This window comes from Colias philodice, chromosome 13 (assembly GCF_061535455.1).
Source record: "Colias philodice isolate Cphi_HAF_F1 chromosome 13, ilColPhil1 Martin Lab GWU primary, whole genome shotgun sequence".
In the NCBI taxonomy this organism is placed as follows: domain Eukaryota; kingdom Metazoa; phylum Arthropoda; class Insecta; order Lepidoptera; family Pieridae; genus Colias; species Colias philodice.
Window position 1 is genome coordinate 91,967 of NC_143098.1, and position 27,333 is coordinate 119,299.

At 36.3% G+C, this 27,333-nt stretch overlaps 2 protein-coding genes across 2 annotated transcripts in view; one reads left to right on the plus strand and one right to left on the minus strand.

The window, feature by feature from the left end:
• Positions 1-27,333, minus strand: part of LOC149483123 (uncharacterized) — a 65,439-nt gene that overhangs the window by 16,522 nt on the left and 21,584 nt on the right. The window lies entirely within an intron of this gene.
• LOC149483124 (uncharacterized) lies at positions 4,729-16,899 on the plus strand. The gene is made up of 4 exons (XM_089702872.1): positions 4,729-4,786; positions 15,739-15,961; positions 16,088-16,149; positions 16,224-16,899. The coding sequence occupies exons 1-4, from the start codon at positions 4,729-4,731 to the stop codon at positions 16,262-16,264; spliced, it is 384 nt and encodes a 127-aa protein (XP_089558998.1). The 3' UTR covers positions 16,265-16,899.

Genomic DNA, 27,333 nt, shown 5'->3' on the forward strand with positions numbered 1-27,333 from the left:
CTTGCTGATGACGATCGCGGGGAAGCGGCTTATCTACTACTGATCTTCGCTAAAATATGTGCTATTAGAAGATATGAATTTCATAGATTCTCTTCCTTGTTAAATTATAATAAATACTCCACGATTGTACAGCAAGCCGTGAAGCCAGTGGAAGGATTGCGATAGCTATCGAGGCTGTTTCATTAGAATGGCTCAATGATCTACAGCTTGACTTGTATAAATGTAAATAAAGCAAAGCCTCCTTTAGCCACATATTCCGTTTATTCATATCGACGATAAGTGGAGCAGAGCTAGCGGGAACAGTTTAGTAGACTTTGTTACATAATAATATGTGGACTTTGAGTTTGATTACAAAAACAAAAAAACAAAAATATTATAAGACTCTGGTCCGCGTCGTCGTCTACGGAATGTGTATGTAAATAACCAATAGTATCGCTTCAAACTTCAAACTAAATTAAGTTATATGATTGGTTTTTATAAACACATTCCTCGCACATGACTGGTGGAAAAGCACCATAATGGCAGAGCCACGTAGAGGCTAGAGCTGCCTTTCTTAACAAAATCATTCACTTATTGAATCATAATCCTATTATTCGGAATATTTCAAGGAATAGTGCAATATTCAGGCTTCGATTTTAGATTTTGTTCTTTCGTAAAACAGCATAATTTGTGATTGCTATGACAGGGATGAGGTATAATTATTCATCAACAAATAATTACTATAGTTAAGTACCTACCTACATACTAACGATAGAACATGAAAAGTAAAACTCCGCGTAGTCATCTGGATTAAGAACGTTTGTAGATTAGGTGTTACGGCTTTAAAAGCAATTGTGATTGTCACGGAATTGGAAGATGGTCATCAAAATTCCCAATATTAAACAGGTATAGGTATTACACAGATATAGTTTTGGGCAATTCATGACTATTAGATCGTGAAGTAGATCATCATGAAGACTTGAAATGTCAAAGTTAGTTTAGAACGAATATATGAGACTAAAGACATCTTGTGCTACCACTTTCCAACGGAACCCTAAAACTGAATAGAGTTCACACGGAGCTGGAGGCGCGGGAGGAAATTGGATCGAAAGTTCGTGACTTAATGGAGGAAACATTCGTCGCTTATTTCCAAACTACTTTACTTGAGAGCCTTAATGTTGAGGCGTATTTACATATTGACGACTTTGGTTTAAATAAGATTTGTTTACAACTGCATGTGCTGTACGACTTTGAAATTAGCTTCTTATAAGTTATAATACCTAAAAGCTGAGTTCAACGTTATGTATTTTTAATTATTCTCTTCTAATACTATAATATTTTATTGCATGGCAACTAAGTATATGGGATATACACTTTTATCAGCTATTTAGTAGGTATCTTAGAAAAAACTGTATGAGCCGTTTGTCTTTTTTTAAATGTAAAATGTTATTTTATCATGAAATAATAATATAATACGGCAATAAAGAACTGAATATGGAACATAGGATGGAAAAAAAACACAGCAATTGTGCAGGTTATGAACGATGTTATATTGCAAAGACATTTACACAAAGCAAGAAGGAATTTTAAGTACTTCCATGCATTTATAATATGCAATAAATATCTATACATACTCATTAATTAAGGTGGAATTCAACCCTGTGGGTCACCGGCTCACAGCTGACGTGGATATTTCAAAAATAGCGATCAATTAGTATTCTATTCGCGCAAACCATTCATTATTAGTTCATTTTTAAATGGATGGCTCTCGTTCGCCAGGAAATGGGACAGGACATCATGACTCTACCCTATAGAGTATAGACTGTACTCTGTAGTCCGTTGTAAAAGTTGTACGCGCGATGAAAGGGGAATGATTTCTGAATCTGAAAGATTCCTATTTCAAATGAAAATTTTAGAAAGAAAGTAAAATAGCATAGCCATAGAATTTATACAGCCGTACAAATAAACGAGTTATAACATTTTATGATAAGAATAAACTAAGAATAAGTAAAAATCATACAAATAAAGTCGTAATAAATGAAACCTATTATAACGTCGTAATAAGTATTCATACTAATGCTATTTCGTCGTTATTCCGGCTACCACCCTAGTATAAGTCTGACATAACCGAGTTATAACATATCTTTCGGTACATTGTGCTGTGTTTTACAAGTTTTAGAAGCAATTTTCAGTCTGAATTTGAGATAATATAATGAGAGTAATACGAGAAGTAGAAAAAGTTGAGCAAATTAATAATTTCATTACGTACCTATTGAAATGAAAAATTTTGTATGAAATGTCAAAATATACGAAATTATGAAAAACCCTTTTGATATTTATAATGATTTACATGGACGTATAAAAAAAGACGGACGCCGTATTACGAACAAACAACGTGAAGCCACCATAGTAAGCTAGCGATCGTGTAAAGACAATAAACACGCACACACTCTCACCATAGTAAGCTAGTCGGCCGCCATTACGTCGTGAACTACCGACTGATTAACTGCGTCACTGTTTCACAAAAAATATTTAAAATGCCGTCTTGCGTGGTTAAATGGTGTCGCAACAGTACAATTTTAAATAACAAAACACAAGGGATTACATTCCACAGGGAAGCAAGTTATTTCTTTTATGTTTTAATGACAAAATTATTACGGCAAAATTTATAGAAAAAAATACAGCCGCCATTGTCATCAGGACAGCTGTTGCCATGGCAACATGGCACACACACATGGATGTTTCGCCGCCATTACTAGGCTTCACTCAATGTTTAGGCGATATACCGTCCGTCTTTTTTTATACGTCCATGATGATTTATTTATTTACGACATGCGCCAAACCATACATACATAAAACTTATTTCTAAACTTATCACAATAATATAAACTTTCATTGAAAATATAAATCTTCTAAGCCTGGAGTTGTATGTTTTGAGTACGAGTTATTTGGCAACTCTCTATCTCAAGGTGGGTTTATCTTCTGTTCTCCAGATATTGGATAGCGTTCTCTTACATTTGCTTGCATATTTAATGATATATTTAAATGATTTCCAATAAATATATTTTAATAAATAAATAAACAGAACTTGAAACTTCACAACAAATTCGACGAAGTCAAACGAGCGTCAAAATGACAGCACCAAGGCATAACCGTAGACAATTTCAATGTTTTTTCATAATTTTATGAATGAATTGCTACGTTGCCGCTTCGCGCCTATTGCATAGCGTGAGCATAGTTAGATCGACGTTATTCCAAATTTATTTGTAAGAAATTCCGTTCCGTTCCGTTCCAGCCTTTTAAGACGTCCACTGCAGGACATAGGCCTCCCCCAAAGATTTCCATAACGACCGATCACCAGCGGCCTGACTCCAGCGGCTCCCCGCCACTTTGTAAGAAATTATGACATCCTTATTCTTTATTTATTCTTATCATATCTATTCATTGCATAAGGTTTGAATACGCTAGTTTTTATTTGTACGGCTGATAGTTTATACGAAGACTAAGCCGCCAAGTGTCACATAACCGAGGAGGTATGATTTCTGTGTGCAGCGTAATGTTTTAAAGCAATTACGTTAAAACATAGAATTTAGGAGCAGACGCCGCATTTATTTTAATAAAGCCTTAATTAAGAAGAATGCTGTCCCTCCCCCCCTTCCCGCACCCCTGCGCCGCCGCGTGTGTATTGTGTGCGTATTATGAGATATGCGTCCATTTAACACGATAAGGGAGGCCCAGCCTTTGTGGCTCTGTTATGAGAACAACTCAATGGTCTGCTCACTTTTATTTCAATTTAATAGTGAACAAATGTGCTTTGAAAAATAAATTATTATTTTTTAATTTTACGCACGAGTTTTTATCTCTACCAAGTAGGTACCAGGTGCATTAGCGTAATCGTTTTTTATGATTTGCGGTTTATTTCCTGTATGCAGGTAACATACGATTTAATACATACAGCATACTACACTCAAATACATGTAAAATATTCTACGGGATAGATAGAATATTATAGAGGTGGGATGAGTTTGCTCAATGCAGCTTCCGCTTCTTCGTTGTATGTTCAGAGAGGCTATTGATGCAGTATGGTTGCGGCGGCGCGGGCGAGGCGGGCGAGGCCGAGTGCGGCGCGAGTGCAGGTTCAATGGAACCGTCAAGGCTGTGGGCTGTTGCTAGGGGCCCGCACCACGACCACCGCCTTATATGGATCTCTACTGATTTGCCCGAATTCTATAAAAATAGCACATTGTTCTTTACAGTCATGTCTGTGGTAATGTCAGCTTGTTTAACGTTTATAATACAATAATAAAATGTTGCGATGTTTAATATATTGCCTAAGTTAATGTTATTGTTGTTTATTTAGAAGCATTTATTGTTCCTTGATAACTATAGTCTATGGATCATTTGAATCCATTAAAATTGTTCAAATGGAAAGGTTACTGTACTACAATTTGCCATTTTGTTAAAAAAATAGCGAGTCGGCTCGACTGCTGGTATGTAAACCACTGCTGCAGCCTGCAAACTGTCTGCTTCCTTGATAGCTTTGTTGCGGTGCCCGGTGGAGTGCATTTCTAGCAGTCGTAATAAATTGTATTATTTTTACTAACATAATTTTTAAGTTATTAATTGTTACTAACAAAATGAGTTCTGGTTACTTGAATAAATGAATGAATTTTTCTTATATCTAATACTTAATAAGTCGAACAGTTACAATAGATGCATAACTACAACAAAATTAAGTATCTTCAACGAATGACTGGCGAAAACGGTAAAGTGTTCTCGACGGGTTCGCAAGTGCTGTCCGTAGACCGTAAGTTGCTGACGTCACGAGTGTCAGGGTGAGGGACCGATCCAAATAATCCCCCGGGCGTTAGCGCGAATTATGTAAAATGTGAAATTGTTACAGAAATAGAGATTACGGTGGCGTGACTTGCTCTGTTCGGTGCTTGCAAATGTAGGGTTAAGGGCAGACGTGAATCGGCGACACGTCGGTATTGGCGGCGATAATCTTCTGCGATATCTGCCACTACTCGACTGAACACTTCACTGAACACTCGAGTCAGAGGTGCGAGTGTACGCATATAAAAGCACTTATCAATTAATGGTTACTACGTTATAATTATAACTGTATGTTATCAGTTGAAGTATCGAGAGCTATCTGCAAACAAAAACAAGTCTATGCTAACGCCCACGCTCGTGCTCACGTCACTTTTTTATCACCTGCAGATAAGCGGTGGAAAGTGTGCTGCCCCGTATCCCTTACTGGGGAACGGGGCCGACGGTCTTTGTAGCATTGATCGATTTTACTTTACAATTTTATGATCGCTGTATGCGCTTGACTAGGTTTTATCGCCTCCGTCAGTAACAAAGCGATATATTTTTGAAGTGAAACTTCTTTATCGGGGTTGGAAAAAAAATTTGTGTAACATTTTTCCGTTACGCGCCATCTTGTTTTTATCTCTACCACGCGTGATTGACGTATTTCTGTGAAGTTGCATATAGTAAATTATTTTTTGAAAAATAAGTCATAAAGAAGTTTCACTTCTTACGTGTGTACACTAGTACACGCACACATATTTTTTTTGCAAAAGATTTTAGCACGCACAGTTCGATGCGAAATAATAACTCATAAGTAAAGCGATTCTGATACTCAGTCGTCCATACGTAATCGCCCTTACAAGCGGTGAACCCGTCGACCCAAATAAACGTTCAAAATACTGCATATTTCATACCGCGGGTGACCGACCTCGCTGCACACGGCAACCCGCCGCATGACGTGACGTGCTGTCCCACACGGCACACGCCAATCTACCCCGTAATGTCGGTGTGATATGGTGTGAATGGTGACGGGAGTGGCGAGCTCCCAAAAAGCCTTGTTGCCACAACTTGTGGCGTGCATTGTTAGATACTATTGGTGGCACTCGGTAATGTATCGCAATATTATGACCTTTTTTTGAACTTATAACGTCAAACACACGAAACATTAATTATTCATTCAGTCCTTAACATTTCACTGTCGTGAATTATGTAATGCCAGTACATGGTATAGATTATGGACTAATGCTACAAACATTCATTTTGTAAAATACTACGCTACGTAATATATTTTAGATAATATTCAATAAGTGAGGTCGTTACCTGGTCATCGTACTCCCTGGTAAACTTTTATCTGACATATCTTAATGTTCTTTTAAGTTGAACATTATTTAACACAAGATCTCATGTATGATTAGGTTATTATTATTCATATTGTAAAATATAACGTAAGAGTTCATTTAAGCTCACAGAATTAATATTGCCTCGATACTTGATAGTGATTCACAATATTATGATATCCGTTGCCGAATGGAGGGCAAAGGCTCTGTGGATGTTAGAATTTAGACATGACATTTCGTAGCCTACGTAAGATAGATAAATAAAATTAATTCTAACAAAACATTACTCTATATCAATAATAAATTCAAATAAATACTGAGAGAAGCTAAAACTCCGAAGAAAGCATTTGATTTAATTACGCTCGATTAGCGCCGCGCCGCGCCGGACCGAGAGCTCTGCAGCGAATAGCGATAGAGTTAATATTTTCAATTTAATATTTGAGCGGAATGTCGGGCGCGCAATAAAACATCTTTAGAGCTGACATCTATAAAATCAATTTATGCCAATAGCGGAGACGTATGGGCCATTCCGCCTCTTGTCGAATATAAATTCAACGACAATGTGTCACTTTTTATTGCGACGCAGGCTTCGTCGCATTGTTTACGTCGCATACAATACTATTACGGCCTTTGTAGGTTAACAGCTTTATAAATTGTCTATTAAATTACCGAATGGAAGGTACGGAAAAATATTACTGTTAAAAATAGTTTCGTACATATAGTATAAACGTCCATTTCCACAAGTAACCTGAGAGACCATATCAACGAATATCAGTTAAAAATTAAAATTATTTTTAATTAATTGGAACAAAGTTCCTTACTGTTTAGGTAATAATTCCACATCCTACCTATCATGCCTACAGTAGGTATCTTTCAACTTCAATAATATATTGTATACACTATACAGTGAATGAAAGGCTGCGCTATTCCGCACCCGGCTGTGCGTAGACGTGCGGGCGGCGCGGCGCAGCGCAGCCCGTTACGACTTTCCTGTTCAATGTAGCGGCGAAACGCGTAAATCTGCGGGATAAAAGTGTTGTGACAGCCGGATGCGATACGCTACAGCCACCTACAGCACAGGCTACAGCCGGGACAGCCGCCTTTGTTCGCAAGGATTTGCGCACAAAGCCTCGAATGCCATAATATAAGTGATGTATGAGACATTTTCTGTTAGTTATGATTCAGGTTTGAAAAACTGTGTAACGCATCGTCTTTTCCCAATAAAAACTGTATGAAAGTCCCCAAATATATTATTGTAGATACCTACTAGGTATACATTTGTTTTTCAAAGAGAATGAATATTGAATATAGGTTATTAATAATGATTATCAAGTGCAGAAGTATGTAGTGTACGAAATAGCAATTTTCATAAAACGCTCGCAATCATAAATTTTATTAGTTCAAATATCGTTAAACCTATCGAATCGTAATCAACTTAACAGTAACTAATTAAAATAATCGTGCTTATTGACTTCAGGTGCAATGGCAGACAATGTATTTAATTAAGAATGAACTATAAAAAACTTTCAAATAAAAATTGTAAACGAAATGTTTACTACGCGTTACATTGTTGCTTATCAATTAACAGAGGCGTAACACTCATTTGATAATGAATTGCAGATGCGAGTCGTGCGTCTGGTCGCAGTGGTGTCGCAGTCGCGTCGCGTCGCGCCGGGGTCAACGCCCGCCGCCGCGAGCAGCTCTCGCCGGGAAATCTACAAGACGGCTCTAAAGTATGTCTCGAGCGCGGCCAATACGTTTGCGAGTTGACAGATGTTATAATTTTATGCATTTCTAAGAGGGATGATGCTCAAAATATTCAAAAAGTATAACAGGGGCCTAATAAAAACTAAAAAAAAAACATTTAAATATAAACAAATTTTCAAGAAAATGTATCTACAATAACTTAAAGTTCTACCGTTAATTTTGTTTTTGTTTATAAATCAAAAACAGTAGTACAAAATTATTAGTTATTATATTTTATTAATGACATAGCCCATCAATCCCACGATGCAGAGGCTGACCACAAAAGAGTGACCAGCAATTATTGGCAACTACAAAGAATAAGCAGCATTTCGCAATGTTGTGTTGGCACTTGGCAGTCAGCGGTCAGCGGGCACTTGGCACTTGGCACAAAGCAAGCAGTACAAATAGGACACGCTGGTCGACTGCACGCTGCACAGTCTTGTACCACGGTTTACTCAACTGTTACATGCCGTGGGTGTGGCTGACAGACGACCATAAAAATGAAAAGCTTCCGTATTTGGTATTTCTATTAGTTATTACCTACTTTACTTGTTCATTGTAATATAAGAAGTTTATGCTTAATATTCAAATATCACGACCAGTTTTGTAGCAACGTGATTGAAGTGAAGCTTTTTGTTTAAATTTAAATTTATGTTAAGTACAATTATTTACGAGAAAAAACTTAGTAAGTATTTTAGTTTTTTATGTTTTTCCTTTTGATTTTCGTATCCATTTACGTTTTGCATAATACTGAGCCCCCTGAATACTTCCAGATCCTATTGATGAAAACCAAATATTTCCTATTCCATAAAACTTCGCAGTGTCTAATCGTGGATCTGGTATGCTGTCTATCATTTGAGCGATTGCCGCTGGTTCTCAATCCGATACTGGCAAGATAAAGCACAGTTAGCGCAGATGCTAACTGTACCCCCCCTCCCCCTGTTCCACGCCGCACCCCGCGCCGACCGCGACGTCGTACCACGGTTGTACACACTACAGAGTACAAATGTTAACAGTACCACGGCTGCAAGCATTGGTCGGGCAAGTTTGCGTATACGAATTACTGTCCAAACTGCGGCAATCTATGCTCTACATAGAAATGTATTTTCCCAAAGGAAAATGCAACAACAGGTAAACTTATTTTCATATAATTGGTGTCAGATATAGTCCATAATTACAGCTGTCGAGGCTGTCAACCTTAATCATTGAAAATGTAGAGACGTGATCGGTTTACGGGAATGGCTGTTGTGAGCCAGTTATGTACATAATATCATATAATATGCTGTACAGATTTGCGAATAGTTTACGATATAAAAGTTACTCTAAGCACAGGAAAACTTAGAATTCTGAATATAATCTTTAGATTTTTCTCTGTAAACTACAATAGGTACTGTAAAATACTGCGAGAAGAATGGTTAGATAAGAAGATAAGAATGGTCACATAAGACGGAGAAGTCTGTATGTACGATTCTAATCATGAATTGAATGTAGAGTCTTTATATGAATATATTATGATAAAAGGTATTTAAGAATACTTAGTAATAAATATTGACTGAGAAGTCTGAAGTTTCCCACAACATCTCTAAGAGTCTTAAGAGCTTTTGAATTTCGAGAAAATCCTATTACAACGAACAATATAAGCTCAACTGTACATTTATGATATTGCAATTTATGTGCACCACTCGAGCATGAAGAAAAACTCTACTTAGAGGTAATAACATGAGAGGTGTACTGTGTCCGTGTAGCAAACTTTCTGTAGGACCCGCTTTATGTAAGTACATATGTGGTAAATGTTAAATTATTTTGAAAACGTTTCAAAAGTTGAGGGCAAGTTTTCTTTTATTATGTTATAACTTTTTATTACAGCTTTTTATTTTTATAGTAGGTACCTATGAAGCGACTTTTTTAAATCAGAAATAAATTACATTATACCTAATTGAAATAAATGTATGATGGGGAGATGCAAAAATGATCGTGTTTAATATCTGTTACTGGTGGGTTATTCATGTTATTATTTGCTTTAATAACTGGCACAATCATGGAAAAAAAATAAAACAAAACGCCCCCTCGTTTCGAATCTAAAAAGCTGTCATTTGTATTAACGAATGAGCACAATAATTGTGTTTATTTCCCGCCATTCCCCTCGCGTCACTTTAGATCTGCAATCGTAATGTGCAGCTCAATTAGCTCTTAACGCGTGGGGTTAGGGTGTAAAGTCCGGTGAGCGGCTGCACGGCGGGTGTCGCGGCGAGCGTGCTGCGTGGAGTTAGGGTCGAAAGCCGCGTGTCAAGGTCACGACTCACGGGGCGCATTCCTGCATGCATGCATTCTTCACGGCCCACAGATAGTACCTACAGGGCTGCTTGCCGGGAATATTTTCTTATAGATAATCAGTTAATGTAGTTGCAATTGTTAAATATCACGCGTTGGAACAATAGAGGGTGATTATGATGTTGCAAAGAATACATTTAAAGTATTTAATGTGCGATCAAGACTTCTCTAAAAATGTTACTTATTCCATACATCACGACGATCTTTCACACATGCGTCGAAAAATGTATTGAAAATCTAAGAAATAAGAATAAACTTAATATATTTTCATAGTTTAAAAAAATTATGTAAAGTTTGTTGTGACCTAAATTTATAAATGTTTATGTGTATACATATAAGTAAAAATGTTGTTAGTTATCCAGATGAAATAAAGTAAAATTTTAAAATTGTTTTTGAATCATCTAATATACATTTAAATTGATAGTTTTAAAAATTAAAATCCAGCAGCCCTATATTCCATCAACAAATAATATTATGATATAATTTAAAAAAACGGGGAGCAGCGATCACAGATGATTCCGATCACCTGCGCTCCAATCACTTCATCTCGTGTCCGCAGAATCATCACAACGAATTGCGAAGGTTTTGCGCCGTCTCCAGTCGCACAATGATACGTGCTACAATTTGACGCAGATACTAAATTAAATGTTGCACATTCTTTTCTTTGGTAATACACGTATGAGAACTCAGAACAACTTTATGAGGACTATACCTACCTACTTATACGTAAATATCAATTTTAAGAACGCTAAACAACATTTAGGAATGACATAAAAGATTGTATAGCAACTAGCGTATGCCGTAGGTATAGACTTAGAGCTAAAAACAAAAGATGTTTCCATGCACAGAGCAGTGAGCACTTAGCGCGGGCGGAGTGCTTTGTGGCTCGTGCAGTCAGGAGACGGCTGAAGAGAGCGGTGTTTTGGCGCGAACGGCGTATTCCGCGAGTATGTGCCATTGAAACAAGAAATGCTCGTCTGGCGCATAATTGCCGACAGGTTTTTGCAAGTTTGTCGGGAGATGCGTACGACCGCTGCAACTAACATACTGTTTGTAATCACGTAACGACTAACGTTCTGCGCTCTGCGGAGCTTGAAGTGGAAATTAGGGACAGGTTTTATGTTTGACTTGAACTTGCTTGTTGAAATGTTATCAATTACACTATTCCGAAAGAACCTGTTTAAAAAAAATCTGTTTTTATGCCTGAAATCACAGCTATCAAATTACTCTATTGGAATAATGATAAATATTGTCTGTATAATTAATAAAAAAAGAGGGATGTGTTTTAATCTAAACTACCCACTGAATTGATTACAATAAAATTTGGTATGTAGGTGCTAGCTGAAGACCCAGAATAAGATATAGGCTACATTTTTATATCGGGGAATCACGTTAAAGCGGGCGAAGTCGCGGGCACAAATCTAGTCCATCATATTATAGGTAACATCCTCGGGAACTGAAGATTTTGTTTTTATCAAATTTAATTAAAAATGGGATGACAAATACCTGAAATTAGCAGACCGGGATAAAAGTTCGAAAAGAAAGTTGTGTATTTAAGTTTGTATAGGAAAGTTAGCCGACAAACTTGGCCAATGACAATGCACCACGTCAACTGATTCTATCGAGTTTCATGAAACAAGAGAATGTTTTAGTTTAAAAAATAAAGTGAGCGAAGTTGAGTGACGCGCGTCGCTGCTGGGGTTTTGTTCAGAGGACTGACGGAGCGCACCTAAATATTTTTTTTATGAAATTTCAGGCGTTGCTCTCGGAATTTTTACCCTTTTTTTAAACAGAAAAATAAAATAGAAAGCTCGCGTGTTGTAAATGAAATTTCAGGAAGCTTTAGCCTAGCTTTTATTTTTTTTATCAAATTTTATAGAGTGCATTATATCTCCGTGTTATTCTATGATTTTTATTATGAAAATGTAGGATTATATTAATGAACAATAATTTTACTTTAAGTATTTTACAATAAAAGACTAGATAGATTTCTATCACAAGAGGAATATACGCGTAAAATATAACAATGATGATACAATTCATCTGTGTTGTACAAAAAAGCGCGGTCATGAACTTGGTTACGATAAAAAATAAAGGCCTGTTAGTTCTGCCTACAATTAGGTAGGAATTGTTAAAGGCGGAGGGAGCTGAGTCAGCAGTTTCGACGTTCGGTGTCACTGAACAGCTCAAGCTTCATCATGCGGCATCGTGCAAATGGTTCATCGATGTGCTAAATTACGTAACTAGGAATCGTAAATCGAGTTTAAATTTTCACAGCTATATGAAGATACGTCAATTTAGTCAGTTTCGCTGATTATGGTTTTGAAATGTTTGTTGTATAGGCAAGTAAAAAACGGTGAGAAATATGGATACAACTTTATGTAAACATGATTACTTACATAAAATATAAGAAACAGGAGAAATCAAGTTCACCGGAACATAAAGTATAAAAAATTTGTCTCTTTTAATAATTAGTGTAGGTTTAATAATTTTGTCTCTTGTTACCTTAAATCTGCAGAGAGTCTGTGGCTTTGTAGGTAACAACTTGTGATAACTGCATGATGACTACAATAGTGTATAGTTGTATGGAGCTCGGCGCGGCGGCGGATGCTCCACACTTTTTGTGTGCGCAGTAACCGCTCATAGCCACTTATGTGTTATTAAATACAATTATTGCGTCTAGTTCACACGATCCCGCGGGCGATGCATTCACCAGACTTGCTCACCTTTTATCTTACTTTTTGGTACGACGAGACTGTAAGTGTACAATATCTCCTGGGAAGAATAGAATTCAAACGTTTTGAATATGATATTCGCGCCAAAGAGCATTTCATGAAGGAGCAATATTGAAGATAATTTTGTGACTTTTATTTTCATATTCACAAAGTGGTTAGGTACATTTTACCGGATACATGAAACTCACAAGAGCAGAGTAATGTAAAATTGAGTGGATATTTTGTAACTGCACTGTTGGTTTCGCGTCTATTGCAACTAGACCGCAGATTTAATAATCCCCAACGAGTGGTGAAGCGAGGTGAAAAACCAATGTCGCGGCGAGCGTGTAAATAATTCAACGAGCGCATTACTAACCGACTTCATGCGCACTTCCGTTCGATATGCACTCTCGACTCTCGTCTGCAACTTTACACTTTTTGTCCCACGCCGCACTGTAATAGACTGTAAGACCTGTAATGGACCACTATTTCTTATACCTGCGACTCCTAATTAGGTTTCACCGATCGCTTCTACGAAGAGAAGTAATGTGGTGTATATTCTCGAGTCTGACTCTAAATTGGGTCTATGGGTAAAGCACGAAGTTTATCGAGCAACGAGCCTGCAATAATAGAAAGTGGTTCGTCACGAAGTGTCCTAATTAAAGTTTCGATGATGTTTACTTTTCCGTGCGCCTACTGAAATTATGTTTTTGTAGGTTGAGGTAAAATGAAACGTGGTCGTAAAATAAGTATTAATGTTTTCATTCAAAGTCGCTAAATATAACAACGCATTTATTAGTTGTCAAGTTACCATGTTAGGGACATTGAATTTTTATTAAACAGCTTTATAGATTACAAAGGGTAAATATTATTTATTTATATTTTATAAGGTCACGTGAAATAAATGCACTTATAATGCATTATGACGTATTTTTTCAATGTTAGTATATTTTTTGTGTTCTTGTAATGTGAAATGAATTCATTTTATTTATAGTCACGAGGAAAAGAAAATGTTTGCCTGTTCTATTCCTAGAATATGGTGCGTTGTGTTGTGGTTGTGTTCTCAGAAAATAAGCTGGAGTCTGAACTGCTGACCCCTTCAGTCGTCTAATTGAATGAACTAGTTGACAGATAAAAGTGAAATTAAAAGTTGCCGCCTTCACACAAAAATTAAGTAAATAGCCTATACTGTGTATATGATTTTAATACAAGTTGAAGTTACTTGATAATTGCAATGAAAATAACATGTTTAGGGATTTCTCTTTACAAGATATCATTGTCGTTTTAACTGTTGTAATTCATTCAAAAGAGTCAAGTTTTTTCAATGGAATCGAGCTTAAAAGATATAAAAACGGCATGTAATTACGTACAATGAATGTCAGTCATAATAAGTATAAAGCGCGTCACACACGGTGAAGATACTATAATATTTTATCTTAAGATACTGTAATATTTTACATTACAGTATCTTAAGGTATCCGGTATCAGCGTTCTGACCATCATTTTTCTTTTTGTCATTGCGTAGGTACTAAGACCCCCGTAGAACCGCCATCCTGTTACAAATGACCCACAAAATTTCGGGTCGGACGCTGAACCGCTGAACGCTGATACCGGATACAGATACTGTAATATAAAATACTAGCAATGCCCTGCGGTTTCACCCACATAGATAGCGATATCGTTACAGTGAAAAGTCTACTATAGGTCGGACTATAGGTTTAATTTTTAATAACATGAAAATCACCTTTACCCCGTCCCGCACTACGGCCTTTTTTTTTTTTTAGTGGGGAAATCTTTCATAGATACCCACGGCCTCCGGGGGAGGGGCCGTGGCCGTTCGGGACCCCCGCACTACGGCCTGCTCGAACAGTATACCTACTATTTTCTGTAGATTGACACTTTTAAAAATTCGTTATATCTTTTGAATGGAATATCCAATTCTTTTCATTTAAAAAGCATTTTGCTGGTATTGAAACAGTCTATAATAAAACATCATTTAATGGGATAAGGATTAATATATGTGTAATGGATAACATGGTTTGATTACTGTCGGCACTTCTATTTACTTTGAAAACGTAAAAAAGTTGTTGTAGTAACATAACTACTGAAGATGGACATATGGTATCGCGGACTTTCTTGTAGATATTGATCCATTCTATAATACCGTAGAACATTTTTTTGTTCTATCTTCAATAGATTCCGCAGCGCACGCGATGACAGAAGTTTTATTGAGGATTTTTTTACACCTTGGGTTACATTATTGCATTTTTGGTAAGGATCTCTAATTTTTTTGAAAATGCAATATAGCCTATGTTGCTCAGTAAAGATGCAGCTTTCTAATGGTGAAAGAATTTTTGAAATCGGTCCAGTAGTTTATGCGTGAAAACCATACATACATACATACATACATACATACTTACAAACTTTTCCTCTTTATAATATTAGTATAGATTACAGTATCTTAAGGTGATGAATTAATTTTTCTAACATTTACGGCCCTTTTTAAACCTTCGTAATTTTTATATTATTAAAGTTGTCGTGATGAAAATTCTTGACAAGAAAGTTCAATAGTAACACAATACGTCTACCGTTTTAGAAACATGATTCCATGATATTTTCTCGATAGAAAAAAAATACAAAGTTCTCATTGTTATTTTTTTTTAATCTCTGGCATCTTCAAAATAACAAACGTAAAGTTACGACTCTTTGGATATTAACTATAAAATATACAACCTATACGTCTACCGTGTTAGAATTTTGAAATATGCGATGGTTTTGAAATAAACAAGAAATACTTGAAATTAGCGCCTGACCAGCCAATATAGCGAGAGCCGCCCTGTACCTTCCTACCCCGATCGCTGCACGAGTCATTCCCGCTACGGCCGTCACACGGGGAGCTTGTGTCGCTTGCGCAATCGTAAAAAAGGGTGACAACACGATAAGACAAAATGAGACAAATGGGGACAATAAAGAAAATAAGAAGAAGAAACATAAAGGTTGGAGGAAAAAGAATGCTTACAATTGGAACAAATTAATGAAGTAAGTTGGTTTTATTTTAAATTTGATGATAATTGTATTATAGACGATGTTTGATATGTACCCCTGTTTTAAGTACATAACGAATGTGTAAGATTATTTCATTTATAGCATAAATAATCTTTTCAGAAATCCGGAATCCAGAAGGAAAATAAACCCACTGATTGTTCACAATGTGAACCCACTCCTTCGTAAGTACCTTTATTCAGTCAAAAATGTATGTTATCAACGCTCTACTGGTTTTATCGCATGATTCCATTTTTAGCAAAAAGCAACAAAGTGCAAAGAAATAAAAAATCATGGTGAACTTAGTGGAAGTATGGTGGACGTAATATGGAATTATGGAACAGGAGCTCGTTGGAGTAGTATTATATTTTAAAAAAATACGAAAAAATTTCAAGGATTTCTTAGTAGGTGGTAGATAAGTATGTTGTATAAAGAATTTGATGTTGATATTTATTTCATTTATACTTACTACACCTGTGCGGGAAATTGCTTAGTACTAAAACCGGTTTATATTCATATTTACATAGTAATGTGAGTTTTCATTTCGAAAAATTTTGTGTAATTATATTAAATTGAATTCCTGGGTGATCTGGAAACACAATTGGGCCCGGAGGATGGCGCTGCAGTCACTCCTCCTAATCACATGAACCGATTTGGATGAATATTTGTGTGCACATTTCATTGTTGTGGGATGATTGGTTGATTCGTTTTCACATTAGCTAATATTATGTATTTTTGTTGTTAGAAAGTAAACTTAATTTAATGTTTATAATACATTATTATTGGTATAAATAAGCCAGTGTTCGTCTCACATTGCTGTACCTGCCTACCTATCCTACCAGGGCCTAACTTTGTTCTGGCTATTTTATTTTGATTATTTGTAATGAATAATTACAATTATAATAGAGTGCAAAAAATAAATACATGCGTCAATATATTTTGTGTTTTTTTTTAAACAATTTTTTTATGTAAAAAAATATCATTCCGACCGCGGCTTTGCCCGCGTGGAATTAGGTTATATCGTGAATCCTGTTTTATCCCACAGAAGTGTTCAGTTCGGATAAAAAGTATCCTATGTGTAAATCCAGGCAATTAGCTATATTTTATCAAAATTGGTAATGTAGGTAGTCTTGACGTGATTAAGTAACAACTAACAAAAAAATATACAAATTAACATCCAAAGTTTCGCATCAGTTTTACTGTATTAGCGATATCTTCCACTCTTGACTTTGACTGAGAAGAATTAGGGTTTATAACTTCTTGCAGAAATAGTACCTTTCATTTCTGGGCATGATGTAATATCTACGTCAGCATCAAATTCTATCTAAATCAATTCAGTAGTCCGCGTAATTAGGTACCATTTCATTTTTTCAGAGTAACAATATTTTTTGTTATTTTAAAGATTATTTATAACCTGTATTATTTTGTAATAAAGTAAACATTACGAAATAATAATAATTAATAATTATTAATAATGTCTAAGTAGTTGTTAAAAAGAAGATAATTTTGTGTTTATAAGCAAGAAAATAAAACCAATAAATCAACAATTAAATAAATGTATAACAATATTATAACTGTATGACGACTCCATACATGTTTGTCCCGAGTCGGCCAGCGGCAGCGCGGCGAGTTTGCAAGAATGACTTCGCGCACACCCGCGTTCGCGACAGCGAGCTATTATGCTGGCGCTACACATTGGCTTCAAAGTTTGAGCAAACATTTGTACAAACTTTGAAGTGAAAACTTTGACGCAAACACGATTACAAATATGCCTGCTAGACTTGTTTTCAAATGTTTTACAGCACAGTTATTGCAAAGATGGCTGATAGATCGGAAGACGATTTTTGTTGTCTCTTTAATTTTTTTTAAATTATCCCTATACTGGGTTAGAAGGCTATTTTTCTTTCTTTTTAGTTCATCTACCGTAAACGGTAGTGATAAATTATTTTTTATTCGGACCCATGCGTCGTTTACAACGTTACGGTTTTTGTGGTCTTTGTTTTTTGGATCCCATATGGAGGGTTCCGCTTCAAGTAGCTGAAGAAATTCGATAACTACATCATTACTCCACTCCATTAAATGACACTCAAAATATACACACACAACTGCTCTGGTCAGCGGCGCGCGCGTTACTAAGCATTGCAACAAGTGTGGCAGGGCGCACAAACTTTGAAGCAACTTTGAAGTTTGATTACTTTGATGTTCGCAGAAAAACCGACTCGACTCGGCAAACTTCAAATATGTGTTCAAACTTTGAACAAATAGGCAAATGTCAGTGCCACACTTCGCGACTTTGTAGGTATTTGCGTATTTGATCACATGTCTAGCGCCTGCATTAGACTCCGCCCGCCAAGCAGTGGATTTTTTTTTGTGTATCGTCTTAAGATAAAATATTATAGTATCTTCACCGTGTGTGACGCGCTTAAAACTGGTCTATATACATCTTCTGTAACACTGATGTGCATTTTCTGATCATTTAAAATGTATTTAATTTAATATAGAACTATAAAAATTCTTCAAATAGAATCGGAGATTGTTAACAAGTATATGTTTTACAATGTACACGTATTAAAGGATATTTGCTTAAAAGCTCTACATTTTAGAATTGTACATCAATATTATTTGCGGGATACATCGCGTCAACATTCTCGTTTCGTGAAGTCGGTTAAACGTTAAGTATGAACATAATAGATGTCGCGAGGTGTCAGCCACAGTCACACAGACGAGACGACATCCAGTCTCGGCCAAATAAGGCGTGGCTCGTATTTATAGACAACATGTTTTATTTATGTATCACTGGGTAACAACTAACACAACATTTTCTCAGCTCGTAGTGCAGAGCCGTTCGCTTGGTTACTGCTTATGGAAACTTACTTGTATGATTTGAACGACAATTATTAATGCCAATAGGAGAATAATAACTTTCTACTCTATTCATCGTAAACGTTTAATAGTTTAGGAAAGCACGTACGTGAGAAAGCCTAAGTGCGTATAGAAAATATGACTATAAAATATGTATATACCTAATCAAATGGTGTTTTTGTCTAACAGTTCATTAACCGTCCTAATTTATAAATTTCATCCAATTCATTGCATCCAAAAATGTACAATATTTCGGTTAGTACCTACTATTCTATGATAAATTAATAATTAATAGAATTAATACACAGAACTATATCGAGAATTAATATTATGTAGAATAAAGTACTAATAACCGTGCTAGCTAATAAAAAATACGTAAAACTTAGTCCAAGCGAACCAGGGTTGGATCGCTAGTAGATACAGGCAAGCACATTCAAATGAGGCTTTCTCTTGTCGTGTACGTGAATACAACAAGAAATAATGTATACAATAAGTGTAAGTGATAACCGTGAAATGGAGAAAAATGATAATAGATAAGAAAGCGGCTTTCCTCTGCGCGCGCGCACGTGAGGCGCGCCCGCGGCCCGGCGCTGTGCAGTGCTGGGCGAGTGTGCAGTAGAGGGTAAATATGCTAATAACTACATAATAACATACAATATTTCTTTATACCCGATAGCTCATGTAAATCATGTACTCACTAATATATACAAAGTAATAAAAATGTCGTTTTTCTGTTTCAATAGATATGTTTATTCATGGAATATGTTAAAAATAACAGTGTCTGTAGCGACTACTTGAAGTGGAAAATGATTCAGCATTATTATAATTTTAATATGAAGCAAAGTTATGTTTCGTAAGTTAATTTGATTAAGTAAATTCTATTAATTTCGTAAATTTCAAATACCACGCTTAATTGGTGATTTGGTGAAGGGGTTTTGGATTGTTTGATTAGTGATTGGCAATATTGAGAGTATAAACTACAAGTTTTTTAAAAATTGTATGAGGGACTTAGAGAATGGCCTCTGTTACGTTGACAATTCGATACATAAAAGACAATTTACTGGTAATACTCTCGACCATAATTTCTCAGCTCTCGGATGATTGTTAGGTCATTTGTTGCTCTATATGTTTAGAGTCATAGTCAGTTGTTGCTCTGCGGGTTTGTAGAGTCACTGGTTGCAATAATTAGTAAGTTGTAGCTCTATGTTTTGTACTTTATAGTGTTTATAGAGTCACAGTCAGCTTTATGTATGTTCTTAGAGTCCATACAGACCACACTCGTTTGTTGCTCTATTCTCTCTATTAGTATCGCGAGTGAAAATGCGTAGTTTAAGACGATTGGTTTATTAAGTATTTAAGTATTTGCATCATCAGATCTACTATACATGCTACAATACGGCGATAGAAGTCCTGTCATTGTGCACTATCTGATTAACTTCACACAATATAATGCATCTGATATTATTAAATTGCTAAAAGAAACAGTGAACATTTGTTAGTTGAACAATGTGCATTCAAAGTAAAATAAACGTAACATAATATACATTTTCCATTAATAGATAGCATCGGCTGATATTAAAGTTGGACAGAGCGGCGCAGATATATTTTATGAAGGCAATTAGCTCCGTAATTAGCCCGATATCTATTAATCTAGATTATTTAATTGCCAGTTATTGCTTCACTGGTGAATAATACTTTATGTTTATTTAGTCTGTCCCAAGTTGCCAATAAACACTATTTTCTATGCTTAATTACCCGCCGCTGTCGGTGACTCCGAAAATCAGCGAGTCGTTTGTTACGAACGATTAATATAAAATATATTGTCTTTGAAAGATATTTTCAATGGGAATATTTGAATAATATTCTACGGCTGAATAAATAAGGAGGTCGATGACACTTCAGGTCTTTGGAACGAATGTAATAAAAAGTATGTTAAGTAAATTCGTTTACTCCATTGTGTTTACACGAGCGTCTAGGTACTAATGCGACATAGTGTGTACAATTGGCGAGTTCTGGCCGAGGTATCGAATGATAGCAACAGCGATAATAATCCTTATCGAAAGCAAAGCTCCACGGCGAGTTCAGTTTGCAAATTACCCTCATAACATTGAACCAGTGTGGAACCGAAGGAATTTGGGAAATGGTGGCATCGTGCGGCAACCGGCGAGCGGCATGAATGACTCGCGTGCGGCAGTGACCTTGCCCACCACTCCGCACCCTGCTGGGCTGTTGCACCGCTCGAGCTGCGGCGCTCCCCGCGCCCCGCACCCCGGCCCCCGCACTCCACACACCGCGCCCGCCACCCGCGCGTTGCACCCCGCACCCACCCGCCCCGCGGGAACCTACCTAGGGCTACCGTACTAGGAGAGAAAACGTGGCTATGTTTCAGCTGAATTCTATTTCAGGTACAAGGAAAATTGTGAACAAAATGCTGAAAATGAGCTGTTTAAATTTAACAAAAGGTAAGTTAAATTTATCGTCGAAAATAATTGTTGACGTAACCTCAACCAGAAATTAATATATAACGCTCGTAGTTTATTTTGGGAATCGTTTGTCACTTGCATGTTAATTTGGTTAACTACATTGAGAATAGATGTATATTTTTAGATTATATTCTTATTTGCTGTAGAAAAAAATGTGTGTGAGTTTGTGTATCCTTAATAAACATGTTAACGGAAAATATGTGTCTTAAATATTTTTTGAAAATAAATGCATTGAGATCAATGGGGCAGCCCTGATGGGGCAGGTCGCAAGCCGAGCTCGGCTTCCTTCCTTCCCGACGCAGCTCGTTACGAGCGGAGGTTTTGTGCCGTAATATCGTTATGTTTCTCTATTTGTGATGATATCACACCACGTCACACACACAGTATTGTACTCATTCGTCAGGGTTCAGAGTTACGTATCGTCAAAATGGGCATAATATAGCAGTTTTAAATAATTTCGTTCTGTATTTAGACAAATAAGTGCCTCTATAATAAGTCTGGTTAAATAAATAGGACTTTTTTTAAAGTCTACCGTGATTTTAACAAGTAAATACCTAAATCAAAGTGAAGTTTGAATGATATTTCTGATGTTAAAATACCAAATACCAATTCACTTGTTTTCATCACAAATATATTTTTAATTAACGTGCAAGTATAGTTAGTAGTAGAGCGCATACAATGCAGATTTCGCTCAAAATAACTGACTGGATAGAAGTCCTACGCCCTAATTCACGAAGTCAAAAAACAGCGTGTCTTTCATAATTTTCCTGATTGTATTTGATGAAGTTAGTTAATTGTAAAAGCACAGAAAGCACGTCGACATGCGGTAACAAGCGGAGTTCGCACGGGCCGCGCTCCGCTGGGCTCAGGAAGTTCTTACAATGAAGATCTAGCAGATAGCCGGCAATCTTTGTAACTGATGTGGCCTTACTTTGATTTGATGCACAATCTATGAAGCAATTTACAGAGAAAGTAATGACTTCATGGGGTCTTCGAAATATTTCCTTTGTTACTAATTACTTTGTTAGGTAGTAATTAATTGAAATATTATGTTAATATCATAATATGTTTTGAAGCAAAATAATGTTGTTACACTTACATATAATAACTTGGCTTAACATAATGCGATTAAGTAGAATGTATTTCTATACAAAAGCGAGTGGATATAAAGCAATATGTTATATTAATGTAGTTTGTACATTATTGAAGAATTCCAACAATGAATGGTACAATGGGGTTCTATTAAATTCTACGCTCACGTCGATACAGTCGTGGCATGCGCGGTTTTTCAATGAGGGGTTCTTTGCATTAAATCATAAATGTTATTAAAACAATCTGTTTAGGTATTAAAAATAACTACAGTCAAATCAGATTTTTATTTCCAACAAATAATTTCCAGTCAACTTTGTATTTCAGTTGTCTAGTTCAAGTATGTGTGTCCTTTAAGAAGTCATTGACAAGATTTTCAACTTTATATTAGTACAAAGATATATAAAGTATAATCAGTATTGCCTCTTATGTTCCAACGTCCAACACAAGCGAAGCCACGTGCGCAGACACGTGTTACATAAAACTCTGAACACGACCATAAGTCACTCGATTCACAAAGAGACGGGAAACTTAAGTTATATTTTACCGACTTTAAAGCCAGACCTATCGCCTGTCTGCTAACTACCTAGTACATACCTACTCGGTTATATATTCGACGTATTTACTAGGAATTGTTTTTGAGATTTATTTTTAGACTAAAAGAAAAGGCAGTAACTTTTTAGAGAAGGTAGAGACGTTACGATAGTATTAGTTTTATTTTATAGCAAAGATTTCATTTATCATGAACGAAAGATCGAGGTATGAAAGGTATGAAAAATATTATTTATCTTTAAGAAATCGGAAGCCTTCTATAAAGACATGTGCTGTGTTACGGTAATTATTATTTTTGAGTCTTTAAAGTTAAAAAGTTTAAAGTAAACCATCACTGCTCTACATTCAAGACATTCTGTTTATAATCTCTCGCAGATTACTTTCCAATGGTACAGAAAGCGCATGGTTTTGGTCACAGTTCTCCCTTTTTTAGGGAATCTGAAGAAAATTATCAGTTTGTTTTACTTTGTATAAATATCGTTAAAATAATTGATTACATTGAAACTGGTTTGTTTCTGTTCGAGATTTTCCATGTTTTGATTCGAATGTTTTTACGTAGAGAAATTTTATAATAAGTAACGGTCTGTTCTACAGTTATACTTAAAATAATTTGATACCTATTGAGTACATTTAAATTTAAATCAAACATACTTTGGTTACTGCCCGCATTTCCTGGCAATACATTGACAATAAGGATGATAAACAGCAGACCCACATAAACTAACAAGTCACCAATTGTGTGAATAAAAACATCTGTCTTATAAACACGCCTCAATAAAAATATTTAAAATGATCACGATTTCAAAGTTTCAGTCAGTTTGGGGAAACAATTGAAGATTACAGCACAGACTTTGACCTTGAGCAAAGTTGAGAGTGACTTAATAAAAAGGACAATGTGGGTTATCTGATTACTTCAGAGATTTGTTTATTTTCCTTACAATCTTTTATTAAAATATGAATTGTAAAGTTTCAAAATATGATGTAAAATAAATAATTTAAAAATACAATGCAATGTTATACACGCTACATTTTATTCTAGAAAAGTTAGCTTTTCCCCAGCCTTTATTGCGTTATATTTTGCTGACACAACCAAATTGGTGAGAACAATGGATGCGGGCACCTGGTGTACGGGTACATGCATACATACATACATGCTACATAGCACATACACATACACACATGATGGAGCGCTGTCTGTAGATGTTAGATAAGCCTAGGGCTACCAGAGGAGAAATAAAATTGAAAACGTCCGATGGAAAATCTCGATTTGGTAAACGTAGAATACAAAGGGGCAAATGTATTTGAAATTATTGAAACGGTTGAAATTATTAGTACTTACTACAAAACTAACAGTGACATGAAATTAAAGTCACCGTCACAGTACACCGACAGACGAAGGTAGGTAGTCGTCCGCCCGTGACCTTGCTTGGCTGCTTCGAGACGTCGTTATGAATGAAAAGCGTTAAATCTGTTATGTAATTGCAAGTTTAAAAATATGCAAATAACAAGGAAAAAGAAATAAATATTACGCGTTCGAATATATCTCGCAAAATGTTTTCAAATATCTCGTTTTATTGAACAGTGTAGTCAAACATTGTATCTCGAAATCCTGTCAGAATTTCAGATGTTCATTAACGTGGAACTAACGCGTGACACGTGAGAGCCCCGGCCCTGGCTGTGCCCGGGCTGCGAACACAGACTGCTATCGGCATATCACTGCGATTGTATCGATTGCCATAAAAACAACTATTCTAGCTATTTATTTCTATTCACAATCAGATGAAAATGGAAATTACATTTGTATAAATTTTCCAGTTCTGTAAACAATGTTTTTACTCTATACGCCTTTGAGTATAGAAAATTGTGTGAAGTGTATTTACCTCGAAATCATTTCTCTACATAATTTCAAATAATGTTTGAAGTAACACTCTTATATTGAAATCATATCTGCATACAATATATGCAAAACTGTAGTAACTGCAGGTTCGAATTGATAAAAGTTTTTTATATTGGGTATATAGTGCATTATCGAGAAAGCTCTAGCTCTATAACTACATGCGACGAATTTCAAAATTTTCCTTTTCAGAGCAGACGAAGTTGCGTGGGTCAGCTAGTCAGATATACAAAGAGAAGAAAGGGCGGTAAACGCATAACGGTATATTATATGTGCTACGATAACAAAAGCCAATAGCGTATTAGGAGCAATAACTGTTAACTGAGCGCATTATTCAGATGTCATAATTAATGGCAGATATCGGCCTTTAGGTCTCTTTAGGTTTTGCTCAGCAATGTACATACATATTTGTACATTTTGATATGATTGGAACACGTTGTCTTGTGAAACTATGAAAATTTAGTTAATGTAATATTATTCAAGTGCATAATCAAATATTAAAACGAATGATTTAGTTAAAATTTTAATGGCAATTATAAAATTGTAAGTAATTAACTTTATATCTTAACATATTAATACATTTTTCTTCAAGTATTTATTATCTATTACTATAACACATAAAACTCAAGGCAATAGCAAATTCTTCTTATTCGTAGGTATTTAAGCTCTTCGTGACAAAAATGTAGAGCATGTTTATTAACCGACTTCTAAAAAAACGAGGAGGTTATCAATTCGGCCGGTATAATTTATTTTTTTTGTATGTATGTACACCGATTACTCCTAGGTTTCTTAACCGATTTACGTGATTCTTTTTTTATTCGATGCGGGATGGTGTCGAATTGGTCCCATAAAAATTTTATTCGGATAAACCCAGTAGTTTTTATTTTATGAGCATTTTTGTCTGTACTCGATGACTTCATTGAAATGTAGCAAGTAACTTTGATTTACTTCCCGGTAACCGATTGAGCTGAAATTTTGTATACTTATGTAAATTGGATAGCGATGAAACATTATCATGACATAGAGCTGATTTGATGATGGAATCGGAAGGTGGCCTTAGGAACTCAGTAATATATTGACTCAATTATATCGAGATTGGGCTCGTTTGATTCGTGTTGAAAAATACACTAAAAAGTACCTACTAAATAAAAATAACTGCGTTAAAAACAACCGACTTCATAAACAGAAAAGTAAAAAATAAAAAATATTTGATACTTTTCTGTTTATGAAGTCGGTTGTTTTTAACTCAGTTATTTTTATGTTTTTAAAGTTACGTGTACGTACCGTACGTACGATTTATCTCCTCTTAAAATAATCCCCAAGTATCGCTGGCGCGATCAAGTGGAGAGGGACCTGAGTAAGCTCCAAGCCAATGACAATTGGCAAGAGACCGCTCAGGACCGGGGAAGGTGGAGAGTTCTCGTCTCGGAGGCCAAGACCCACTTCGGGGTTTCAGCGCCACAGGAGTAAGTAAGTAAGTAAGTAAGTAAAATAATCTACTATGTAATTACTGTTACTACTGTACTGAAGTCTGAAAGTGTAATAAGTAACTAAGTGATAACAATTAACTGTAAATTACAATTGTAATTTTTAAGTTCTTTGCACTGGAATGAATTCGAGAAGCAAAAAGCATGAGTACCGCAACACGTCTAAGTAGCCCGGCGTGACCTCTCGGAGGTTCAGTCTAATTTCCTCCGGTCGCGGGCCAGAGGTTCCTCTCTAATTAGGCCAAATGGTGCATGACGTCACACTCCGCTGGTGGCGCTCGAGAATGTAGGAATTATTACTATCACCTAGACATAGATTCGATGTTCAATCATCCTTGAACGATGCATTCCTTAGTAAAGTGATAGAGCTTAACAGATAGGTACTATGAACCTACTTTTTACGAGCTCTACCTAACTGCTATTCATAAAACTTTCGAGCGACCTTTCAAAAAAGAAATACGCGCCTGAATCTGAATACAAAAAGACGAATTCGTAAAATAACTTGTTACGTAAACCGAAACGAAGGGTTCGTTAGTAATTGCGTAGTGTGGAGTCGGAAGGGCACTCGCTCGCTTCCTCGCGCGTCTGCGAATGTGGAGCGACGCACGAGGTCGTCGCGCCATCGATCCGCCGAGGAACTTATTACTTTCCTCCCGAAATCAATGCTCCTCGTCCCATATTCCGCTGCAGGGACCACCGCCTGTTTTGAATTTATAAGCGTGCAACAGCTGATCGCGGCGTTGTCGCTCTTACCGCCCCCGCGTTGCCGCGCCGTCGCCGGCGAGCCTCAGAGGCGATCGACCGAGCCCCGCGCCGCCCGCGCCCCCACGCCCCGCTAGGTACATTCTACATTACTCAACGCTCAACTCTGAAATAGTTGGCCCTTTTATAGCGAAAAGCTTCGCTTCGGAACTATTTTCGCGGTTGTCGTTTTACTTACGTACGTACTCTACGTTATTTTTTACTTTTAACGTAGACAACTTTCGTAGTACACAAAATAAG